This window comes from Chiloscyllium punctatum, chromosome 7 (assembly GCF_047496795.1).
Source record: "Chiloscyllium punctatum isolate Juve2018m chromosome 7, sChiPun1.3, whole genome shotgun sequence".
NCBI lineage: Eukaryota > Metazoa > Chordata > Chondrichthyes > Orectolobiformes > Hemiscylliidae > Chiloscyllium > Chiloscyllium punctatum.
In genome coordinates this window covers 134,993,350-135,017,146 of record NC_092745.1, presented here as the reverse complement: position 1 = coordinate 135,017,146, position 23,797 = coordinate 134,993,350, and the positions used below count along the sequence as shown (strand labels likewise).

General features: G+C 50.5%; 1 protein-coding gene across 7 annotated transcripts in view; it reads left to right on the top strand.

The window, feature by feature from the left end:
• The window catches only part of col11a1a (collagen, type XI, alpha 1a), a 444,140-nt gene that overhangs the window by 412,959 nt on the left and 7,384 nt on the right, over positions 1 to 23,797 (top strand). For all 7 annotated transcript variants that reach the window (XM_072574917.1, XM_072574914.1, XM_072574912.1 and 4 more), the window contains 9 exons: positions 3,395 to 3,502; positions 3,603 to 3,656; positions 4,322 to 4,375; positions 5,960 to 6,067; positions 7,250 to 7,303; positions 8,316 to 8,351; positions 9,744 to 9,797; positions 17,243 to 17,492; positions 19,314 to 19,426. In XM_072574917.1, the coding sequence (XP_072431018.1) occupies positions 3,395 to 3,502; positions 3,603 to 3,656; positions 4,322 to 4,375; positions 5,960 to 6,067; positions 7,250 to 7,303; positions 8,316 to 8,351; positions 9,744 to 9,797; positions 17,243 to 17,492; positions 19,314 to 19,426 (831 nt within the window). The remainder of the gene's footprint in view (positions 1 to 3,394; positions 3,503 to 3,602; positions 3,657 to 4,321; positions 4,376 to 5,959; positions 6,068 to 7,249; positions 7,304 to 8,315; positions 8,352 to 9,743; positions 9,798 to 17,242; positions 17,493 to 19,313; positions 19,427 to 23,797) is intronic.

Below are 23,797 nucleotides of genomic sequence, written 5' to 3'. Positions count from 1 at the left end.
CCTGTGTGTCCTGATTGTCACTTGTTACTTCAGAGTGGTGCTGAAAAAGCACAGTAGATCAGGCAGCATCCAAGGAGCCAGAAAATCAACGTCCCGAATTTCCTTTTGCCCAAAACATCGATTTTCCTGCTCCTCGGATGCTGCCTGACCTGCTGTGTTTTTCCAGCACCACTCTGGTCTAAACTCTGGTTTCCAGCATCTGCAGTCCTCACTTTTGTCCTGTTACTTGTTACTTGTTTGCCCAAACCAGGACGTTGTCCAATTCTTGCTGCATTTGGAGATGGACTGATTCAGTCATTAACCAGGTTAGATTTGTCCTGTTTTTTTGTGTACAGCACATACCTGAAATTTCCCACATTGATGGGTAGATGTTTGTGTTGTAATTGGAATGGAACAGCTTGGCTAGAGGAGTGTCAAGTTCTGGAGCACAAGTCTTCAGTACTATTGCTGGAATGTTGTCATTATCCAGTATCCAGTGTCTCCAACCATTTCTTGATATCACGTGGAGTGAACTGAATTGGCTGGAGGCTGGGATCTGTAATGCTAGGGCCTCCCAGATTCGAGAGAATGTGTCTGATCTGGTTATCACCTAGTGAATATCAATAGTTAATAGGAATTTTCTGGTCACCCGACAGTCAGTAGTTAATGGGAATGATCTGGTTATGTCTCAGTGAGAGTGGGTAGTTAATAGGATTGATCTGATTAACTTATGGTGATGTTCAGTAGTTAATGGGATTTATCTGGTTATCTCATGGTGACAGTTGGTAGCTAATGGGACTGATTTGATTGTCTTATGGTGATGGTTGGTAGTTAATGGGATTGATCTGCTTATCTCTCAGGGTGATGGTCTGTAGTTAATGGGACTGATCTGGTTATTTCTTGGTGATGGTCGATTAATGGGATTGATGTGGTTATCTTATGGTGATGGTCAGTAGTTAATGGGATTGATATGATTATCTCATGGTGACAGTTGGTAGTTAATGGGACTGATCCGGTTATTTCTTGGCGATTGTCGATGATTAATGGGATTAATCTGGTTATTTCATGGTGATGGTCAATAGTTAATGAGATTGATCTGGTTATCTCTCAGTGATGACTGGTAGAGGGTGGGTTCTGGTGCCATTCCAAGGTTGATGACAGTTTAACGTTGCGTTATAATAATTCGAGGTGAATGATGTGTAGTCTCTGTGGCACGATGAGTGGAGATTTCTGATATGAAGAGGTCACATTGAACCCCGGCTAATGGAGAAGATTGTATTTGTCATTACTGCTCATTTCGAATGCTGACATTGACAGCAGATCATGTGACCTGTGCTGACCTCTGAAAGTAGCTGCTGATTGGTCACTAACCCATGTGACACTGTAGTCTGATATCAGTGCTGAGGATGGATGCTATAATCCTATATATTGAAACAGTCACAAGCTCCCTCCCTCCCTCCATACTGACCTCACTCTGAACTGGTCAGTGCATTAAAGGAGAAGATGCTGGGTAGGGCATTGCCCTTAAAAAAACCAGACACAGGTCACCAAGCCAGTGATGGTTTCAAACAGAACCTTGCAATGAGCAGGAATCATCCACAGTTGCTGCAAATTTCGACAAAGAATAAGGAGACTGAATATGACTGAACCAGGCTGGTTCGACAGGCAGGGGCTGGTGTACTGTCAGATGGTCATTCAGAGATAGGAAAAGGTCACTCAGCCCATCAATTAAGTCAGTTACTTGAGCAATTTGATGATGCCACTCCCCCACTCTGCCCCTGGAGCTGCACATTTACTTTTTCCAGTCAGCTCCCAAACATCATTACAAGAATAAAACTAACTGAGATCTGTGGGAGCTCTTTAAAATGATGAGAGGGTTCACTGGGTGGGCAGGGAGAAGACATTACACCCCCATCCGCACTTCGTGTGAAGGAGACCAGTCGATATCAGACGTTCCCTAATAATCCCGAATAAATCTCAGCGGGAGTTCAGGAGAAGCCTCTTCCCACAGGGAGTGGGGGGAATGTGGGATTGACTCCCAAAAGGCAATGGGGGGAATAAAACATTGAACATTCCAGCGCAGTACAGGCCCTTCGGCCCTCAATATTGCATGGACCTGTGAAACCAATCTGAAGTCCATCGAACCTACACTATTCCATTCTCATCCATATGTTTATCCAATGACCATTTAAATGCCAAGTGTGAGACTCACTCCCACAGGGGATGCTGGATAAACACAGGAGGGGGACAGGAATGGAGGGGTCTCCTGACAGGGTAAGGTGACAAGGGGCTGGGACCAGCCAAGATGGGAGAGTAAAACCCCCAGTTCTGAGCAGATAGACTGAATGGCCTGTCCTATGAAAATTGATTGGAGAATGACATAAGGAGATTACAGAGAATTCAGGAGGAACAGGGCACTTTGGATCGATGGTTGCCAAGGCTGTCCCCCACAGGAGGGCAAAATCAGAAATCCCACGACACCAGGTTATAGTCCAACAAGTTTATTTACAATCACAATCCTTGGTAAAGCAGTCTGAAAGCTTGTGATTTCAAATAAACCTGTCAGGCTATAAACTGGTGTCGTGTGACTTCTGATTTTGCCCATCTCAGTCCAACACCAGCACCTCTACATCCTCCCCACTGCGGGGGAGGTCTGGGGGTGGTTTCCTCAAGTCTGCCGTATCGAAACGATTCTGTCATTCTGTCATCTCCATTGTAATGCAAAGCAAATATTTGAACAGTGACCCTCCTAAAACCCAATAAATTTCAAATTTAAATATTAAAACACACTCCACCTTATTCACTGTCTATCGTAACATGACCCACTAATAACAGAGTCCATGACCAATAGAACGATCCAGCTGTGTCAAAGAGTTCTTGTCAAATTCTCTGTCTTTTTGAATAGTTGGTGTTTGAAATTTCTCACATTTTCTGATGGTCACTGCTAAATCTTTACTTTTCTTTACAATGGAACCAAATCCATGAAGACGATATTTTCCTGGCTCTCCAAACGGACAATCTATCCTTTGGAAAATAATCAGACCATTCCTCTCTAAGGCCTCTTGACCAAAGTTGTCATAACTGGAAACTACAGAGTTCAGTGACCTAATGTGATGTAAACTCAAGAGTAACAGCTAAACAAGTAATATACCAGAGACCAGAAACTCAGCTGGACTCACCACATAAACACAGTGGTTACAAGAGCAGGTCAGTGGCTAGGAATACTGCAGCGAGTAACTCACCTTCTGACTCCCCAAAGCCTGTCCACCATCTACAAGGCACAAGGCAAGGTGTGATGGAGTTAAAAATACATTGCCCTTAAATCGTCAGATCATAGAAGCCTCTCAATGGTGTGAAGTATTGACAATAAAGTGGGCTGCAATGCTGAACATTGACTGTTTTTGTTTGGCCTCAGGGTGAACCAGGAGCAGAGGGGCCTCCCGGAAAGACTGGCCCAGTTGGCCCTCAGGGACCTCCAGGAAAATCAGGCCCCGAGGGGTTGCGGGGAATTCCGGGACCTGTTGTAAGTAATCGCAGTGACTTTAATGTTTAATTGGCTTCTGCTCATCTGTGGAAATGACAGGGAATAATTTGACAAAAACTGACATTTATCTGCTTTACAGGGTGAACAAGGTCTCCCTGGACCACCTGGTCAAGATGGACCCCCAGGACCAATTGTAAGTGAATGGTTTATGTTGGTGCTAATGATTAAAGCTCTTGGAGAAAGGTTACAGAATGACATAACTCCCCCAATGAGCAGGTTCCACAATAAACAACAACATTATCTGTAAAGGAATATCCACGTGCCTTACAAAGTCAGATCAATAACTGACCACAGGTCTTTGAGTGAAGTATCAGGACATGTGACCAAAAGCCTGGTCAAAGAGGCGGCTTTAAGGAACATCTTAAATGGGAGTGAGAGGGTCAGAGAGGCAACTCCAGACATTGGGGCACGCAGCTGAAGGTAGACCCTACTTTCCTGAGGCAAAGAGAATCTGGTTCAAGACACCAGAGTGAGAAGAATTCCACCCCCATAAGCTTGAGCTCAGACAAACTCCATCTCGCTCTGCTTCACTTTTATCTCCAAATCAGAAGGACTTGAGACCTCCTGAATGTTTGTACAATGGAAAATTTCAGATTTACCCAGTCACAACAAGACACTCCCAGGAGAGGGCTAGCACAGAGTTAGATACAGGGTAAAGCATCCTCTACACTGTTCTCCCTCAAACACTCCAGGGACAGGGAAGAGACAGAGATAGAGTCAAACTCCCTTTACTCAGAATGGTCTGATGATGTAATTCAGTTTCTGATTCTGATGTCCTATTTCTCTCTCTTGCTGTAGGGTCCACCTGGTCTACCCGGATTGAAGGGGGTTCCAGGTAACAAGGGTGAGAAGGTGAGTGAGTTGGAAGCTGCTAAACTCCAGCTGTCACCTGTGACTGTGAAATCTTCTGTTTGAGATGATGCTAAAACTGGATCAGTTTTGTTTTCCACGTGGAAAGACTGATCCAGCTTCCTCAAAGCCAGCTCTCAGAGTGGACAGAACCGCTGGCTCTCTGTCTTTTTTCCACACACACACACACACACACACACTGGTCCAGCTCCCTCAAGATTCAGCTCTCAGAGTGAATAGGATGTCCACACGCCTGTTCTTTTTTTGTGTGTGTGCAGGTGTGACACAGTGAGAGACACAAGGTGTACGAATCTTTATTCAATTTTCACTACCAGGAAGAAAGGAAACACCCGAGTGGCCAGTGACAAGCACCGCCCTTCACATCAAAGGGCAATGCTGTGTGATCAAAACAGTGAAGGGAAGGGTAGGGATTAAATCAAAATAGAGTTGGCGGGGGAAATAATGCACTCCACTCCCTGCAGCGCCCACCTCTCCCTGAACAACTCCAGGGTGTCGGTGGACACCGCGTGCTCCTTCTCCAAGGACACCCGGGTTCTAACGTAACCGCGGAAGAGGGGCAGGCAGTCGGCCCTAACGACCCCCCTCCACGGCCCGCTGCCTGGACCTGTTGATGGCCAGTTTGGCCAGGCCCAGGAGCAGACCCACGAGGAGGTCCTCGGACCTGCCCTCCCTCCTCCGGACCGGGTGCCCGAAGATCAGGAGCGTGGGACTGAAGTGCAGCCAGAAACAGAGGAGAAGGTTTCTGAGAAAATCAAAAAGGGAGTGCAAACGCCCACAACCAATATATACATGGTCCACGGACTCCACAGCGCCACAGAACAAGCAGTTGGGCTGGGAGTCCGTGAACCACCGCAATCTGCGGTTACAGGGGACTGCTGCGTGCAGCACCCTCCACCCCAGATCCCCGAGAGAAAGGGGGAGGACTCCCGCGTAGAGAGCCCTCCACTGGGGATCCCCACCGCCCGGTGACAAATGGGCACGCCAAGGTGTGTCCGGACGGTGGATGAGGGAGAAGAGGTGGACGGTGTGCAGCAGCAGTCGATACAGGGCCTTCCTTTTTACCCCCTGAAAGCAACAAAATTAAAATTCCGGAGGCGGCTCAGGTTGTGGGGCACAGGCTCCCGCGGGAAGTACGGGACCTTGGGGCCAATGTGAAATTCCGTCCGGGCCGGGGTGAGCGCGGACGGGATCCCACCGCACACCTGAGCGTCCTCCAACCGGTGCACTACGTCGGGTCCGAGCACCGCCGTTTTAAGGCGTCGGATGGTGGTGGCCACGTACCGGACGTCTACCGCTGCCCTGCTCGCTATGTCCTGCGGCAGCGTCCAGCCCAGGCCCCCGGCACCCAGCACGTCCCCGACCCTGGTCGCCCTCGCCGCCACGGCCCTCCCCTCCGACAGCCACTCGAACCCGCGAGTACGGAGGTGCGGATTCCTGAGCAACGGCTCCCTGACGACAGCCGCTACTCCAGCCGGAGGGTAACTGGATCAGTTTTGAGTGAAATATGCTGTGTTGGTTCCTGTTTAAACAGTTTCTGTTGTTAAAATGACTTCTCCTCGTTTGCAGGGTCACCCAGGTTTGATTGGATTGATTGGACCCCCAGGAGAACAAGGTGAAAAGGGAGACCGGGGACTCCCAGGGCCACAGGGAGCTCCAGGGGTGAAAGGTGACAGTGTAAGTGAATCCCAATGAACTGTGCTTTCACAGAGAAGTCATAATGTCTCCCACACAAACACTGTCCTGACTATGGTTTCAGAAGTAAACTCCTGCCTTCTTAAATAATATCGATCCATCGCTCCAGCATGTGTCTAAACACTCCACTGACAAGGAAACACTGCTGTAATGTGGTCACAGAAGGTCACAAATGCAGAGCAAGATCCCACAATAAGCAGTGTGCTCGTGCCCATTCAGTGAGAGATCTGCAAGGTCATTGAAAAGACATTCTGCTGAGTAACTGAATCGAGAGTCGATCAGAAGCAGAGGAGTCAAGAATAGACGCCCTCAGTACAGACCCTCTGACAGTGCGGCACTCCCTCAGTACTGACCTTCTGACAGTGCGGCACTCCCTCAGTATTGACCCTCTGACAGTGCTGCACTCCCTCAGTACGGACCCTCTGACAGTGCTGCACTCCCTCAGCACGGGCCCCCGACAGTGCAACACTCCCTCAGCACTGACCCTCTGACAGTGCGGCACTCCCTCAGCACTGACCCTCTGACAGTGTGGCACTGTCCCTCAGTACTGACCCTCTGACAGTGCGGCACTCCCTCAGCACTGACCCTCTGACAGTGCGGCACTCCCTCAGTACTGACCCTCTGACAGTGCGGCACTCCCTCAGTACTGACCCTCTGACAGTGCAACACTCCCTCAATACTGACTCTCTGACAGTGCAGCACTCCCTCAGTACGGACCCTCTGACAGTGCTGCACTCCCTCAGCACGGGCCCCCGACAGTGCAACACTCCCTCAGCACTGACCCTCTGACAGTGCGGCACTCCCTCAGCACTGACCCTCTGACAGTGTGGCACTGTCCCTCAGCACTGACCCTCTGACAGTGCGGCACTCCCTCAGCACTGACCCTCTGACAGTGCGGCACTCCCTCAGTACTGACCCTCTGACAGTGCGGCACTCCCTCAGTACTGACCCTCTGACAGTGCAGCACTCCCTCAGTACTGACCCTCTGATGGCACTCAGTGGGTGAGGAGCGGTGGCTTGGGATATGAGACATCATATAGAAAGACATCAGAGAGAATTAGAAACAAAAATTAATATTATGAAATTTAGAATGAAAACTATCAGGTTTGGTTTTGAAGTGAAGCTTTTTTCTGTTGCTCAGAGTTACTGCTACTCTCTCCACAGGGCATTACCGGATCCTCTGGACCCCTCGGCCCCCCTGGACCCCCCGGTTTACCTGTAAGTAAGAAACAGAGCAAACTGAAACCATTCTGCAGAAACCCAGCTACTGAGTGAGAGCACTGAGGATCGAAGAGCAGTCCCAGAGACCCTGGTGGAACTGATGGTCCCCTATTGAGAAATATGGCACTGGAGATAAGCAAACAATCAGACACAGAAACACAAGTTGCTGGAAAAGCTCAGCAGGTCTGGCAGCATCTGTGGAGAGAAATCAAAGCTTATGTTTCACTTCCACCGACCTTCCATGGAACTTGCTCAGCTCTGAGGAAGGGTCACTGGACTCGAAACATTAACTCTGATTTCTCTCCACAGATGCAGCCAGACCTGCTGAGCTTTTCCAGCAACTTGTGTTTCTGTGTCTGATTTACAGCATCCGCAGTTCTTTCAATTTGAAGGAGCAGTTCTAACGACCAGGATCCATTGGGCAGTCTGTAGAGCTTTGTCAAGAAAAGACCGACTGAGGGGGAGCTGATTGGGAAATGAACAGCAACAGAGGGTGAAATAGAGAGAAGATGTTTCCACTTGTGGGGGAGTGGTCATCAATATCAGACAGTCCCTAATAAATCCCAGTGGGAATTCAGGAATAACATCTTCCCCCAGAGACTGAGGAATGTGGGACTCACTCCCACAGGGGTGGGCTGGGGACATGTGGAACCCAGGGAGGGTGCGGAAGGGAATATTGTGGACACATTGAGGGGGAAGCTGGATAAACACATGAGCTGGGAAAGGAATCAAAGGGTCTGCTGTCAGGCTGAGATGACGAGGGGCTGGGTGGGGACAGAAACCCCAGTGTAGGCCAAATAGCCTTTTTCTGTTGGAGAACTTGAAGTAATTCTGGCATTGGGAATCAGGGTGTTTTATCATTGCTTCCAGAACATTCTCTGCAGAATTGGAACACATTGCTAAATGCAATGTGTTGTATAATTTGTTATTGACTAAGAATTGAATGTGTTGCTCTGAGTTGGGGAACCATCAGAGGTGAAGTTTCTGAATTCTCTTTGTTTTATTGTAGGGTCCACTTGGTCCAAAGGGATCAAAGGGTTCAGTAGTAAGTAATGAAACAGTTTGTTCACTGCTTTTCTTTTCAAAGTCATGCTCGCTACTGATAGTTAGTTCAACTCTGAAAATCTGCCTCAGGTGTTGATATTTAATGGAGGGACTGTTCACCTTGGAGAGGCAATGGTGTGATAGGGGTTAGAGTTTACCGGTAAATGCTGTGTGCCCCGGGGTAAGGGAATATCCAGCTGGCTGCTTATAACCTCACCTGGGATCTCTGGAACTTAGTCCCCATTAAAGTCATATCACCCTCACCCCCACCAATTCCCAAACTCCTTCATACCTACCTGTGAGAACTTCCATAACTGTTCATCTCTTATCCCCCAGAGACACACTGGAGATGTGAAGGAGTTGAACAAAACATACTGCTAACATTCTAATACCATTCTCATTAGTATAGACTTGATAGGTTCTAAATCTTCTCTCCTGGTTAATCTGCTGTAAAAACAAACAATGTGCATTCAGGCCCCACACCAAAGACAGCTAATCTTTTAGTAGCCTTTTTTAACTTGTCAATAAGCTGTGAACTCAGAACTTTCTGTTGAGATAATTGCAGCTTTTGAAACATAATCAAACATTCATAACGATCTAATATCCCCCAGGGAAATGTTAAAAAGGAACTTGATTGAAGCTACAAATGTTATTGTCCTTTTCTAACCAACACCGGATGGCCTGTAAATTAAAGCAGTCCAGCAGAAACTGTTTAATCAATTCTCCGGAACAGATCCAGTCTGTCTGTCTTGACGTTTACAAGATCAAGATATTTTAAAAGCCTTTATATAACAGCACATAAACAGACCTTCTCGACATTTCAGCAGCGTTTAACAGTCTGGGACTCCCATGATGAAGGTTAAATCACTCAACAGTCTAAATACAAACTGTTTAAACTGACTACCCTACATTCAATTGGTTGTGCTGTGCTTCAGTTTCCTCCCTGTCCCAGCTCTCCTGATTCCCAGACCAGCACATAATGGGACTGGGACTTACATTCCTGTGTCCCTTTGACATTTTTAATAGTCCACAGTCTTTCTGAGATTGTGAATCTGTCTGCAGTTAACTGTGAGCAAGACAGAGAGAGAGAGAGAGTGTGTGTGTGTGTGTGTGTGTGTGTGAGAGAGAGAAAGAGAGAGAGACAAAGACAAAGGCTGTGAGCGAGAGAGAAAGACCACGAGCGGCAGAGTGAGCGTGAATGAGAGACAGAGACAGAGAGAAAGAGTGAGTGTGAGCAAGAAAGAGAGAAAGGCCATGAGTGAGTGAGAGAGAGAGAGAGATAGAGAGAGAGAGCATGAGCACCAGAGAAAGTGTGGGCGAGAGTGTGTGTGAGCGACAGTGAGAGTTTCCTGGGCAGTGTCTTGTGTTGCTAAGTCTTTCTTCTTGTTTTCAGGGTCCTGCTGGGCAGAAAGGAGACACAGGATTGATGGGACCTCCTGGACCTCCTGTAAGTGATGAGCAGCTGTGGGAAACAGTGATGGATAGGGATTGGCTGAAATGTTGATCCGGGAACTTACTCAACAGAAAGTGAAAAACAGGACCTGCATTTCTATAGCACCTGTCAGAATCTCAAGCCATCCCAAAGCTTGTCACAATCAATGAAATAGTTTAATGTGTGATCCTTGTTGTAATGAAAGAATTTGATCAATTTTAAATTGCCCAGAACTCAGTCCCTGCCTCTAACTGTTTACAGAGTAATGCCAGAAAATCCATCCATTTTGCTAAGCACCGATTTGTAATGTTTTAATCAATATCAAATTAACACAATTTCTCAACCCAGCCTGGCCTCGAAAATCCTTACCTAGAAATTCCAAAGTGCAATATCCATTTTGTCTTCAGAAATTTGAAACCTCCGGAGATGGGAATTAGATCGATCACAGATTAAGAGCCAAGACAATATGCTGGAAATCATGTTCACATACACCCCCCTACCACCTTCCTCATCACTGCTGTATTTCAAGGTTGGTGGATATGGAGGGCTCAGGGGAGGAGGGGTGTGACCAAGGCTGCCCCCTGCCACCCCACCCCCCCCCACCACCCCACCACCGCCCCACCACCCCACCACCACCCCACCACCACCCCACCACCGCCCCACCACCCCACCCCACCCCACCACCACCCCACCCCCCCCCCACCACCCCACCACCACCCCACCACCACCCCCCCACCACCCCACCACCACCCCACCCCCCCCACCACCCCACCACCACCCCCCCACCACCCCACCACCACCCCACCACCACCCCACCCCCACCCCACCCCCACCCCACCCCCCCCACCACCCCCCCACCACCCCACCACCCCCCCCCCACCACCCCACCACCCCCCCACCACCACCCCCCCCACCACCCCACCACCGCCCCACCACCGCCCCACCACCACCCCACCACCCGCCCCACCACCCCACCACCGCCCCACCACCCCCCCACCACCCCACCACCCCACCACCACCCCACCACCGCCCCACCACCCCCCCACCACCGCCCCACCACCGCCCCACCACCCCCCCACCACCCCACCACCCCACCACCACCCCACCACCACCCCACCACCGCCCCACCACCCCCCCACCACCGCCCCACCACCACCCCACCACCACCCCACCACCCCACCCCACCACCCCACCACCCCACCACCCCACCCCACCACCACCCAACCACCACCCCACCACCACCCCACCATCCCACCACCCCACCCCACCACCACCCCACCACCCCACCACCACCCCACCCCCCCACTACCCCACCACCACCCCACCACCCCACCACCCCACCACCACCCCACCCCACCACCACCCCACCACCCCACCACCCCACCACCACCGCCCCACCACCCCACCACCGCCACACCACCCGCCCCACCACCCCACCACCACCACCCCACCACCACCCCACCACCGCCCCACCACCCCCCCACCACCGCCCCACCACCCCCCCACCACCCCCCCACCACCCCACCACCCCACCACCACCCCACCACCGCCCCACCACCCCCCCACCACCGCCCCACCACCACCCCACCACCACCCCACCACCCCACCCCACCACCCCACCACCCCACCACCCCACCCCACCACCACCACCCAACCACCACCCCACCACCACCCCACCCCACCATCCCACCACCCCACCCCACCACCACCCCACCACCCCACCACCACCCCACCCCCCACTACCCCACCACCACCCCACCACCCCACCACCCCACCACCACCCCACCCCACCACCACCCCACCACCCCACCACCCCACCACCCCACCCCACCACCCCACCACCCCACCACCCCACCACCACTGCCCCACCACCCCCCCACCACCCCACCCCACCACCCCCCCACCACCACCCCCACCGCCCCACCCCACCACCACCCCACCACCCCACCCCACCACCACCCCACCACCCCCCCACCACCCCACCGCCCCACCACCACCCCACCCCACCACCACCCCACCGCCCCACCACCCCACCGCCCCACCCCACCACCACCCCACCCCACCACCCCCCCACCACCCCCCCACCACCCCACCACCCCCCCCACCACCACCCCCCCACCACCCCACCCCACCACCCCCCCACCACCCCACCACCACCCCCCCACCACCCCACCCCACCACCACCCCACCACCACCCCACCACCCCACCACCCCACCACCACCCCACCACCCCACCACCACCCCACCACCACCCCACCACCACCCCACCCCACCACCACCCCACCCCACCACCCCACCACCCCACCCCACCACCCCACCACCCCACCCCACCACCACCCCACCACCCCACCACCACCCCACCACCCCCACCACCACCCCACCCACCACACCCCACCACCCCACCACCCCACCACCACCCCACCACCCCACCACCACCCCACCACCCCACCACCACCCCCACCACCCCACCACCCCCCCCCCCACCCCCCCACCCCCCCCCCCCCCCCCCCACCCCCCCCCCCCCCCCCCCACCCCCCCCCCCCCCCCCCCCCCACCACCCCCCCCCCCCCCCCCCCCCCCCCCCCCACCCCCCCACTACCCCACCACCACCACCCCACCCCACCACCGCCCCACCACCCCACCACCGCCCCACCCCCACCACCCCACCACCACCCCACCCCACCACCACCCCACCACCCCACCACCCCACCACCCCACCACCCCACCACCCCACCACCACCACCCCACCACCCCACCACCACCCCACCACCCCACCCCACCACCACCCCACCACCCCACCACCCCACCACCCCACCACCCCACCACCACCCCACCACCACCCCACCACCCCACCACCCCACCACCACCCCACCACCACCCCACCACCCCACCACCCCACCACCACCCCACCACCCCACCACCACCCCACCACCACCCCACCACCCCACCACCACCCCACCACCACCCCACCACCCCACCACCCCACCACCCCACCACCACCCCACCACCCCACCACCCCACCACCACCCCACCACCCCACCACCCCACCACCACCCCACCACCACCCCACCACCCCACCACCCCACCACCACCCCACCCCACCACCACCCCACCACCCCACCACCCCACCACCCCACCACCCCACCACCACCCCACCACCACCCCACCACCCCACCACCCCACCACCACCCCACCACCACCCCACCACCCCACCACCCCACCCCACCACCACCCCACCACCCCACCACCACCCCACCACCACCCCACCACCCCACCACCCCACCGCCCCCCCACCCCCCCACCACCCCACCCCACCACCACCCCACCACCCCACCACCACCCCACCACCCCACCACCACCCCACCACCACCCCACCGCCCCACCACCCCACCACCCCACCACCACCCCACCACCACCCCACCACCACCCCACCACCCCACGTAATGTTCAGTAGTGAAGCCAGGTTTCAGGTGGATGAGTTGACAACCACCCTACAGTGGGTGTGGGGGGGTGAAGATAGGTCTGCGCACTGTGCTGACTGAGAAATACAACAACTTGTAAAGCCCTGCTCTCAGTAAAGCTGTGATGGTGCCATTAAAAACCCATCTGGTTCACCACTGTCCTTCACAGAGACAAGCTGCAGTCCTGATGCACATGGGAACTTGGGTAACTCTTTACCGCTGTCTGAAGTGAGCATGATACTCGGTTTATATTTATTCATATGTGGGATGTGGGTGTCACTGGCTGGGCCAGTATTTATTACCCAGCCCTAGTTGCCCCTTGAGAAGGTGGGTGTGAGCTGCTTTCTTGAACCGCTGCAGACCATGTGCTGTAGGTTGACTCGAAATGCCCTTAGGGAGCCATTTCCAGGAATTAGTCCCAGTGACAGTGAAGGAATAGTGATATATTTTCAAGTCAGGATGGTGAATGGCTGGAGGGAAGTTTGCAAGGGGTGGTGTTCCCATGAATCTGCTGCCCTTGACTTTCTAGTTGGAAGTGGTCATGGGTTTAAAAAGTGCAGATTGAGGATCATTGGTGAATTTCTGCAGTGCATTTTGTAGATAGTACCCGCTGCTACTGAGGGTTGGGGGGGGTGGGTGGGGGGGGGGGGGGAGGAACAGGCTGCATGTGGATGTGGTGCCAATCAAACAGCTGCTCTGCCTTGGATGATATCAAACTCCTTGAGTGTTGTTGGAGCTGCACTCATCCAGGTAAATGGCAACTATCCCATCACACTCCTGAATTGTGCCTTGTAGATAGTCGACAGGGTTTAAGGAGTGAGGAGGGGAGTTACTTACCACACTATTCCTAGTCTCTGACCTGTTCATGTAGCCACTGTGTTTACATGGTATGTCTAATTGACTTACTAGTCAATGGTTACCCCCAGGATGTTAATAATAGGGGATTCAGTGGTGGTAGCACCATTGAATGTTAAAAGATGATGGTTGGATTGTCTCTTATTGGTGATGGTCACAGCCTGGCATTTGTGTGGCATGAATGTTACTTGCCACATGTCAGCACAAGCCTGGATATTGTCCAGATCTTGTTGCATTTGAACATGGACTGCTTCCGCATCTGAGGAGTTGTAGATGGTGCTGAACACTGTGCAATCACTGGCAAACATCCCTACCTCTGACCTTATGATGGAGGGAAGGTCAGTGATGAAGCAGCTGAAGATTGTTGGGCCTAGTACACTACCCTGAGGGACTCCTGCAGAGATGTCCTGGAGCTGAGATGACTGACCCTCCACAATCACAGCCATCTTCCTATGTGTTAGGTATGACTCCAACCACAAGAGAGTTTGCTGCTGGATGCCTAGTTTTGCCAGGGCTCCTTGATGCCACACTCAGTCGAATGCAGCCTTAATAAGGGCTGTCACTCTCCCCTCTCCTCTGGGCAATCTTTCACATTGTCTAGTAGATGTCAGTGTTGTAACTGTACTGGAACAGCTTGTGACCAGTGGAGCGCCTCAAGGATCGGTGCTGGGTCCTCTACTTTTCATCATTTATGTAAATGATTGGATGTGAGCATAAGAGGTAAAGTTAGTAAGTTTGCAGATGACAGCAAAATTGGAGGTGTAGTGGACAGCGAAGAGGGTTACCTCAGATTACAACAGGATCTTGACTAGATGGGCCAATGGGCTGAGGAGTGGCAGATGGAGTTTAATTTAGATAAATGCAAGGTGCTACTTTTTGGGAAAGCAAATCTTCGCAGGACTTATACACTTAATGGTAAGGTCCTAGGGAGTGTTGCTGAACAAAGAGACTGATGTGCTGGGATCCTCCATCATTCAGGATGGAGATATTTGTGGAGCTTCCTCCTCCAATGAGTTGTTTAATTGTCCACCACCATTCATGACTGGATGTGGGCATAATTACAGAGCTTAGGTCTGATCTGTTGATTGTGGGATTACTTAGTTCTGTCAATCACTTGCTGCTTATGCTGTTTGGCAAGTAGTCCTGATTGGTGTTGTCACCAGGTTGACACCCATCTTCAGGTATGCCTGGTGCTGTTCCTGGAATGCCCTCCTGCACTCTCCATTGAACCAGGGTTCTAGATTAGAATGGTGCTGGAAAAGCACAGCAGTTCAGGCAGCATCCAAGGAGCAGTAGAACCAGGGTTGATCCCTTGGCTCGATGGTAATGGTTGAGTGGGGGATATGCCAGGTCATGAGGTTACAGATTGTGCTGGAGTAGTTCTGCTGTGTTGGTGGTCCTCAGTGCCTCATGGATGCCCAGTCTGGAGTTGCTCGATCTGTTTGAAGTCTGTCCTGTTTAGCATGGTGGTAGTGCCACACAACACGATGGAGGGTATTCTCAATGTGAAGACGGGACTTCATCTCCACAAAGACTGTGTAGTGATCACTTTTACCAATACAGTCATGGACAGATATATCTGCAGATGGCAGATTGGTAAAGATGAGGTCAAGTTTGTTTTTTTCCCTCTTGTTGGTTCACTCACCACCTGTCACTGACCCAGTCTAGCCGTGGTATCCTTTAGGACCCAACCAGCATGATCAGTAATGCTGCTGCTGAGTCACTCTTGGTGATGGACATTGGGATCCCTCCCCAAAGTACATTCTGTGCCCTTGCCCCCCTCAGGGCTTCAACCAAGTGTTGTCCAACATGGAGGGCCACATTCCTGAGGAAGGGCTTATGCCTGACTCTTGTCGAATCTCCTCCTCAGATGCTGCCTAACTAGCTGTGTTTTTCCAGCACCACACTCTTCAACTCTGATATCCAGCATCTGCCATCCTCACTCCCTCTAACACGGAGTACTAATTCATCAGCCACGAGAAGACAGTACATGGTAGTCAGCAAGAGGTTTCCTTGTCCAGATTTAATCTGAAGCTATGTGACTTATTGAGGTGCAGAGTCAGGTTTGAGGACCCCTAGGGCAACTCCATCCCTCCCTGTATCCCGTTGTGCCACCACCTCTGCCAGTGGGACAAGGCTTATCCAGGGATAGTGATGGTGGGGTCTGGGACATTGTCTGTAGGGTATGATTCTGTGAGAATGACTGTGTCAGGCTGTTAATTGACTAGTCTGTGAGACAGCTCTCTCAGTGTTGGCACAAACCCCCAGATGTTAGTGAGGGGGACTGTGCAGGGTCAACAGGGCTGTTTCTGCCGTTGTCTTTTCCGGTTCCTAGGTCAATGTCAGTTGATCCGTCTGGTACCATTTCTTTGAGCCTTTGCAGTGAATGGCCATTTCAGAGGGAAGTTGAGAGTTAAACATATTGCTGTGAGTCTGGAGTCACATGTAGGCCAGACCAGGTAAGGGTGGCAGATTTGTTTTCCTGAAGGCATTAGTGACCCAGATGGGTTTTTCTGACAATTGACAATAGTTTCATCATTAGATTCTTAATTCCACATTTTTTATTGAATTCAAATGCCACCATCTGCCATGGTGAAACTTTAATCCAAGATCCCAGTGCATTAGCTGAGTTTCTGCATTAGTAGTCTCATGATAATACCACCGGGCCATCACCTCCCCTCAGCTCTCGGGATGCTGCTGTTTGTCAGTGCTGACATGACCACAATGACAGTAACTGGGACAGATAACATCCACAAGGTCAGTTTAATGTGTTCATCCAAAACGCAGGATCAGAGTCAACAGCTGGTTCACCCTCTTCATTGAAGAGAACACCAGGCAAGGCAGTCGCTCTGTGCGATTCTAACTCACACTCAACATGCTGCACAGCAAGAGGCCATTCTCTATGCAAGCTCCTTGGAATGGTATCTTCAATGAATCCTCACTCCCCTTTGCTCTTTCCCTATAAACTAACCCACTGTCCTGCATTTCCCTGAATCATTTTTAAAAGTTGTTATTGAATCTGCGCCCCCCCCCCCACTTCTTCAGGCAGCACATCAATCCTGGCATTGGGATTGGTTCACTCGGGGGAGGATGTGATCCACTCGAAGGGTGTGATTGTCTCACTATTCCATCTGATCATTCAAGGGCCCCCCTGGTGAGGTCATTCAGCCGTTGCCAATCCGGACTCCAAAGAAAACACGGAGATCTTCTGACGGGATCCAGGCTGATGAGGCTGACAACATCCTCGATTACACCAATGGGATGGAGGACATCTTTGGCTCCCTTGATAACTTGAAAATGGAAGTTGATCGAATGAAGAATCCAATGGGAACACACAGCAACCCCGGCCGGACCTGTAAGGACCTGCAGCTGTCTCATCCAGACTTCCCAGACGGTGAGTGGAGCTCCTTCATTATCTAGCACCATTACAGACAGGCCATTCAGCCCTTTGAGCCTGTGCCACCATTCCCAGAGAAAAGTGGAGATCCTTCCCCTGATCTTACTCCAACACACACAGGGACAAGGAGAGGCCATTCAACAAAACACACACTTCAGTCCATTAGATGGTGACTCATCTACATCTATAAAGGCCTATAGAGAGGGGTCAGCACAGACTCAATGGGTTTAAGGGCCTCTTTTATACTGTATGACTCTTAACAATTTCTATCTGCTTGGCTCCATTTTTCTAACTCAACAAAAATCCACCATCTTGGTCTTAAAAGCTTGATTGACCCCCTGTTTGCACACCCCCATTTTTGTGGAAGAATGTTCTGGACCTCAGACACTATTGGGTCCTGCTCAAATCTAAAACTGTTTGTTATTCCAGGGACATCCTGAAGTGCAAAAATAACTTCCAGTTTTTTGTAATAAATTAAAGAATGTGGGTGTTACTGGACAGTGCAGCATTGAACATCCCTAATTGCCCAGAGGGTATGTAAGATTCTACCAAACAGTTAGTTCTCCCAAATAGTTTTGTATAGTGTGATTATAGTTCATTGCTTTTTGTTCTTCTTTCCCTACGTCTAGGGTTTGAGTATTACTCTACATCCTCACTGCCCTAGAAGGGGGCCAATTCGGAGTAGGGTTAAAAGTAAACCACAGTCCCATGGGTTTGGAGCCACATGTCAGCCATGAGTGACCCTGATAGATTTTTCCCCAGTACTGGAGGTTATCATGAGACAGCCCCCAGATGGTGTGAGTAGGGTGTCAATAGCTGAATAGCTATCGTCGACCCTCCATTCACACCATTTGTGGTATCTTTTGATGCTCTTAATCACCGGAATTATCTTGCCATTATCTCTCTGCCTATAAAGTCTGTGTCTGAGCACTTCCCTCTACTTCACTTGATGAAGGAGCAATGCTCTGAAAGCTTATGATTTCAAATAAACCTGTTGGACTATAACCTAGTGTCATGTGACTTCTGACTTTGCTAACCCCAGTCCAACACTGGCACTTCCCCATCATTAACACTGAGACAACGTGCTAATTAAATATTCCAGTCCTACCCTATGTAGCATCCTCCTTGTCCCAGAACACACCCACCCCTCTTGCCATCTGTTAACTATTTACAAAGTGCTGGCTGGTTTTGGGGTTCTCTTTCACGTTAATGACAATTCAATTCATATGCTATCGATTGACCCACAATGCCCTTAGGCAGAGAATTCCAAGAGTTTGACACAGTGACGCTGAAGGAGCAGTGATTATGTTTATAAACCACAAGGACAGAGGACAGAGGGGTACTAGAGAAGACACAGGGAAAATTCACGAAAAGGTCACCAAGCTAAAAGATTTCAATCAGGGAGGTTGAAAGAGAGGGATTAGTTTTCTTTAGAATCGTGTCAAGAGAGTTGAGTGAGCTTTTAAATTAAAAACTGAATTGAAAGGGTGGATGATGTGAAATGTGGAGGAGTTTAAAATTAGAAGCCATAATTGTAAGATGATCCCTAATAATTCCAATCAGGAATTCAGGAAAACATTCTTCACCAAGAGATTAGAGAGAGATTGTAGGACTCACTCCTCCCCCACCCCTGTGGAAGTGGGAATGTGGGACACTTGGGGCAGATGGGCTGAATGGCTTGCTTCATTGCTGGAAATTGGATATTTTTCTGTATGTTGAGCTTGCTTTATGTTTCTGGAATGTTCTGCTACATTTTGTTGCTGATGGAATCATTCTCACACTGTAAGGATGTGTCTTTCTGTTTCTGCTCCCCATCAGGTGAATATTGGATTGATCCAAACCAAGGCTGCCACGGAGATTCCTTCAAGGTGTACTGCAACTTCACCAGTGGAGGCGAGACCTGTATCTATCCCGACAGGAAATCTGACGGCGTGAGTACTTCATTATTTCAGACAAACCATCAGCTCAGGAGCACGGCATTCAGCCGATCCCACCCATGCTAGATCTGTCAAAGAACTATCCATTCATCTCACTCCCAGCTTCATGGAACCAGAGAGTGATTTCAACGTTGATTTCGCTGCTCGTTGGATGCTGCCTGAACTGCTGTGCTCTTCCAGCACCACTAATCCATCTTTAAAACTCAGCCCACATTAACGCCCAGGACCCGATACAACTCACTGAATCACAGCAAGGCAATAAATACAATTCTGAATCAACAGGAATATTAAAGGTTTGGGGGAAGGGTCGGTGTGAAAAAGCCGATAGGAGAAACGAAGAATTATGAGAAAAGAGGAGCAGCTAACAAAAGGGAAATCCCAAAATCTTCAATGGGCATAGAAACAGTAAGAGGTAGGCTAAAGGAGGAATCAGGCTGATGATAGACCAAATGGCACATTTACATACAGGGGCAGGGTCGTGGCTGAGGTACATAGAACATAGAACATTACAGCTCAGTACAGGCCCTTCGGCCCTCGATGTTGCACCGATCTGTGAAACCAGTCTGAAGCCCATCAAACCTACACTATTCCATTCTCATCCATATGTTTATCCAATGACCATTTAAATGCCCTTAAAATTGGCTAGTTTACTACTGTTGCAGGTAGTGCATTCCACGCCTCTACTACTCTCTGAGTAAAGAAGCTACCTCTGACATCTGTCCCATATCTATCACTCCTCAATTTAAATCTATGTCCCCTCATGATAGCTATCACCATCCAAGGAAAAAGGCTCTCACTGTCCACCCTATCTAACCCTCTAGATTGAGATATATAAGATAATCAGTCACCTCTCAACCTTCTTCTCTCTAACGAAAACAGCCTCAAGTCCCTCAGTCTTTCTTCTTAAAACTGTCCCTCCAGACCAGGCAACATCCGAGTAAATCTCCTCTGCACCCTTTCCAAAGCTTTCACATCCTTCCTATAGTGTGGTGACCAGAACTGTACACAATACTCCAAGTGCGGCCACACCAGAGTTTTGTACAGCTGCAGCATAACCTCATGGTTCCGAAACTCAATCCCTCACCCAGTAAAAGCTAATGAATCCTCTACATCCATCTTTGTAAAACTCTGTCATGAGTAGAAATCAAAATTAATGAGAATAATGTCTTGGTTAGATCGTTGGCACTTAACCTTGACAAGCTACCAGTACTGGCTAAGATACATCCAAGGATTTTGAGGGAAGTGAGGGGAGAATTTGCAAAGACACTGACCACCATCTTCCAGTTTTCTCTGAACTCAGGAAGGCGCCAGAAAATTAGAGAATTGCAAATAATGTTCTTGTCTTTATTAGCGGAGGCTGAGAAGACTGGAGGGTAGCAAATGTTGTCCCCTTGTTCAAGAGAGGGAGTAGAGACAACCCTGGTCATTATAGACCTGTGAACCTTCCTTCGGTTGTGGGTAAAGTGTTGGAAAGGGTTATAAGAGATAGGATTTATAATCATTTAGAGAGGAATAAGTTGATTAGGGATAGTCAACAAGGTTTTGTGAAGGGTAGGTCATACCTCAGAAACCTTATTGAGTTCTTTGAGAAGGTGACCAAACAGGTGGATGAGGGTAAAGTGGTTGATGTGGTGAATATGGATTTCATTAAAGTGTTTGATAAGGTTCCCCACGATTGGCTACTGCACAAAATAGAGGCATGGCATTGAGGGTGATTTAGCGGTCTGGATCAGAAATTGGCTAGCTGAAAGGAGACAGAGGGGGGTGATTGATGGGAAATGTTTATCCTGGAGTTCGGTTACTAGTGGTGTGCCACAAGAATCTGTTTTGTGGCCACTGCTAGAACATAGAACATAGAACATAGAACAATACAGCACAGAACAGGCCCTTCGGCCCACGATGTTGTGCCGAACTTCTATCCTAGATTAAGCACCCATCCATGTACCTATCCAAATGCCGCTTAAAGGTCGCCAATGAATCTGACTCTACCACTCCCACGGGCAGCGCATTCCATGCCCCCACCACTCTCTGGGTGAAGAACCCACCCCTGACATCTCCCCTATACCTTCCACCCTTCACCTTAAATTTATGTCCCCTTGTAACACTCTGTTGTACCCGGGGAAAAAGTTTCTGACTGTCTACTCTATCTATTCCTCTGATCATCTTATAAACCTCTATCAAGTCACCCCTCATCCTTCGCCGTTCCAACGAGAAAAGGCCGAGAACTCTCAACCTATCCTCGTATGACCTACTCTCCATTCCAGGCAACATCCTGGTAAATCTTCTCTGCACCCTCTCCAAAGCTTCCACATCTTTCCTAAAGTGAGGCGACCAGAACTGCACACAGTACTCCAAATGTGGCCTAACCAAAGTCCTGTACAGCTGCAACATCACCTCACGACTCTTGAATTCAATCCCTCTGCTAATGAACGATAATACTCCATAGGCCTTCTTACAAACTCTATCCACCTGAGTGGCAACCTTCAAAGATCTATGTACATAGACCCCAAGATCCCTCTGTTCCTCCACCTGACCAAGAACCCTACCATTAACCCTGTATTCCGCATTCTTATTTGTTCTTCCAAAATGGACAACTTCACACTTGGCAGGGTTGAACTCCATCTGCCACTCCTCAGCCCAGCTCTGCATCATATCTAAGTCCCTCTGCAGCCGACAACAGCCCTCCTCACTGTCCACAACTCCACCTATCTTTGTATCATCTGCAAATTTACTGACCCACCCTTCGACTCCCTCATCTAAGTCATTAATAAAAATTACAAACAGCAGAGGGCCCAGAACTGATCCCTGCGGAACTCCACTTGTAACTGGACTCCATGCTGAATATTTACCATCTACCACCACTCTCTGACTTCGACCGGTTAGCCAGTTTTCTATCCAATTGGCCAAATTTCCCTCTATCCCATGCCTCCTGACTTTCCGCATAAGCCTACCATGGGGAACCTTATCAAATGCCTTACTAAAATCCATGTACACTACATCCACTGCTCTACCCTCATCCACATGCTTGGTCACCTCCTCGAAGAATTCAATAAGACTTGTAAGGCAAGACCTACCCTTCACAAATCCGTGCTGGCTGTCCCTAATCAAGCAGTGCCGTTCCAGATACTCGTAAATCCTATCCCTCAGTACCCTTTCCATTACTTTGCCTACCACAGAAGTAAGACTAACTGGCCTGTAATTCCCGGGGTTATCCCTATTCCCTTTTTTGAACAGGGGCACAACATTCGCTACTCTCCAGTCCCCTGGTACCACCCCCGTTGCCAGTGAAGACGAGAAGATCATTGCCAACGGTACTGCAATTTCCTCTCTTGCTTCCCACATAATCCTAGGATATATCCCGTCAGGCCCGGGGGACTTGTCTATCCTCAAGTTGTTCAAAATGTCCAACACATCTTCCTTCCTAACAGATATCTCTTCTAGCTTATCAGTCCGTTTCACACTCTCCTCTTCAACAATACAGTCCCTCTCGTTCGTAAATACTGAAGAGAAGTACTTGTTCAAGACCTCTCCTATCTCTTCCGACTCAATACACAGTCTCCCACCACTGTCCTTGATCGGACCTACCCTCGTTCTCGTCATTCTCAGGTTTCTCACATACGCATAGAATGCCTTGGGGTTATCCTTGATCCTATCCGCCAGGGATTTTTCATGCCCTCTCTTAGCTCTCCTAATCCCTTTCTTCAGGTCCCTTCTGGCTATCCTGTATCCCTCCACTGCTCTGTCTGAACCTTGTTTCCTCAACCTTATGTAAGCCTCCTTCTTCCTCTTTACTAGACATTCAACCTCCCTCGTCAACCAAGGCTCCCTCACACGACCATTTCTTTCCTGCCTGATCGGTACATACATATCAAGGACACGTCGTATCTGCTCCTTGAAAAAGTCCCACATTTCCACCACATCCTTCCCTGACAGCCTATGCTCCCAACGTATGCTCCTCAAATCCTGTCTTACAGCATCGTAATTTCCCTTCCCCCAATTGTAAAAACTTCCTTGTTGTGTGCACCTATCCCTCTCCATAACCAAGGTGAAAGTGACAGAATTGTGGTCGCCATCACCAAAATGTTCACCCACTAACAAGCCCACCACTTGTCCCGGTTCGTTACCGAGTACCAAATCCAATATGGCCTCCCCTCTGGTTGGACAATCTACATACTGCGTTAGAAAAGCTTCCTGGACACACTGCACAAACACCGCCCCATCCAATCTACTTGGTCTAAAGAGCTTCCAATCAATATTTGGGAAGTTGAAGTCGCCCATGACTACGACCCTGTGGCTTCTGCACCTTTCCAAAATCTGTTTCCCAATCTGTTTCTCCACATCTTTGCTGCTATTGGGGGGCCTATA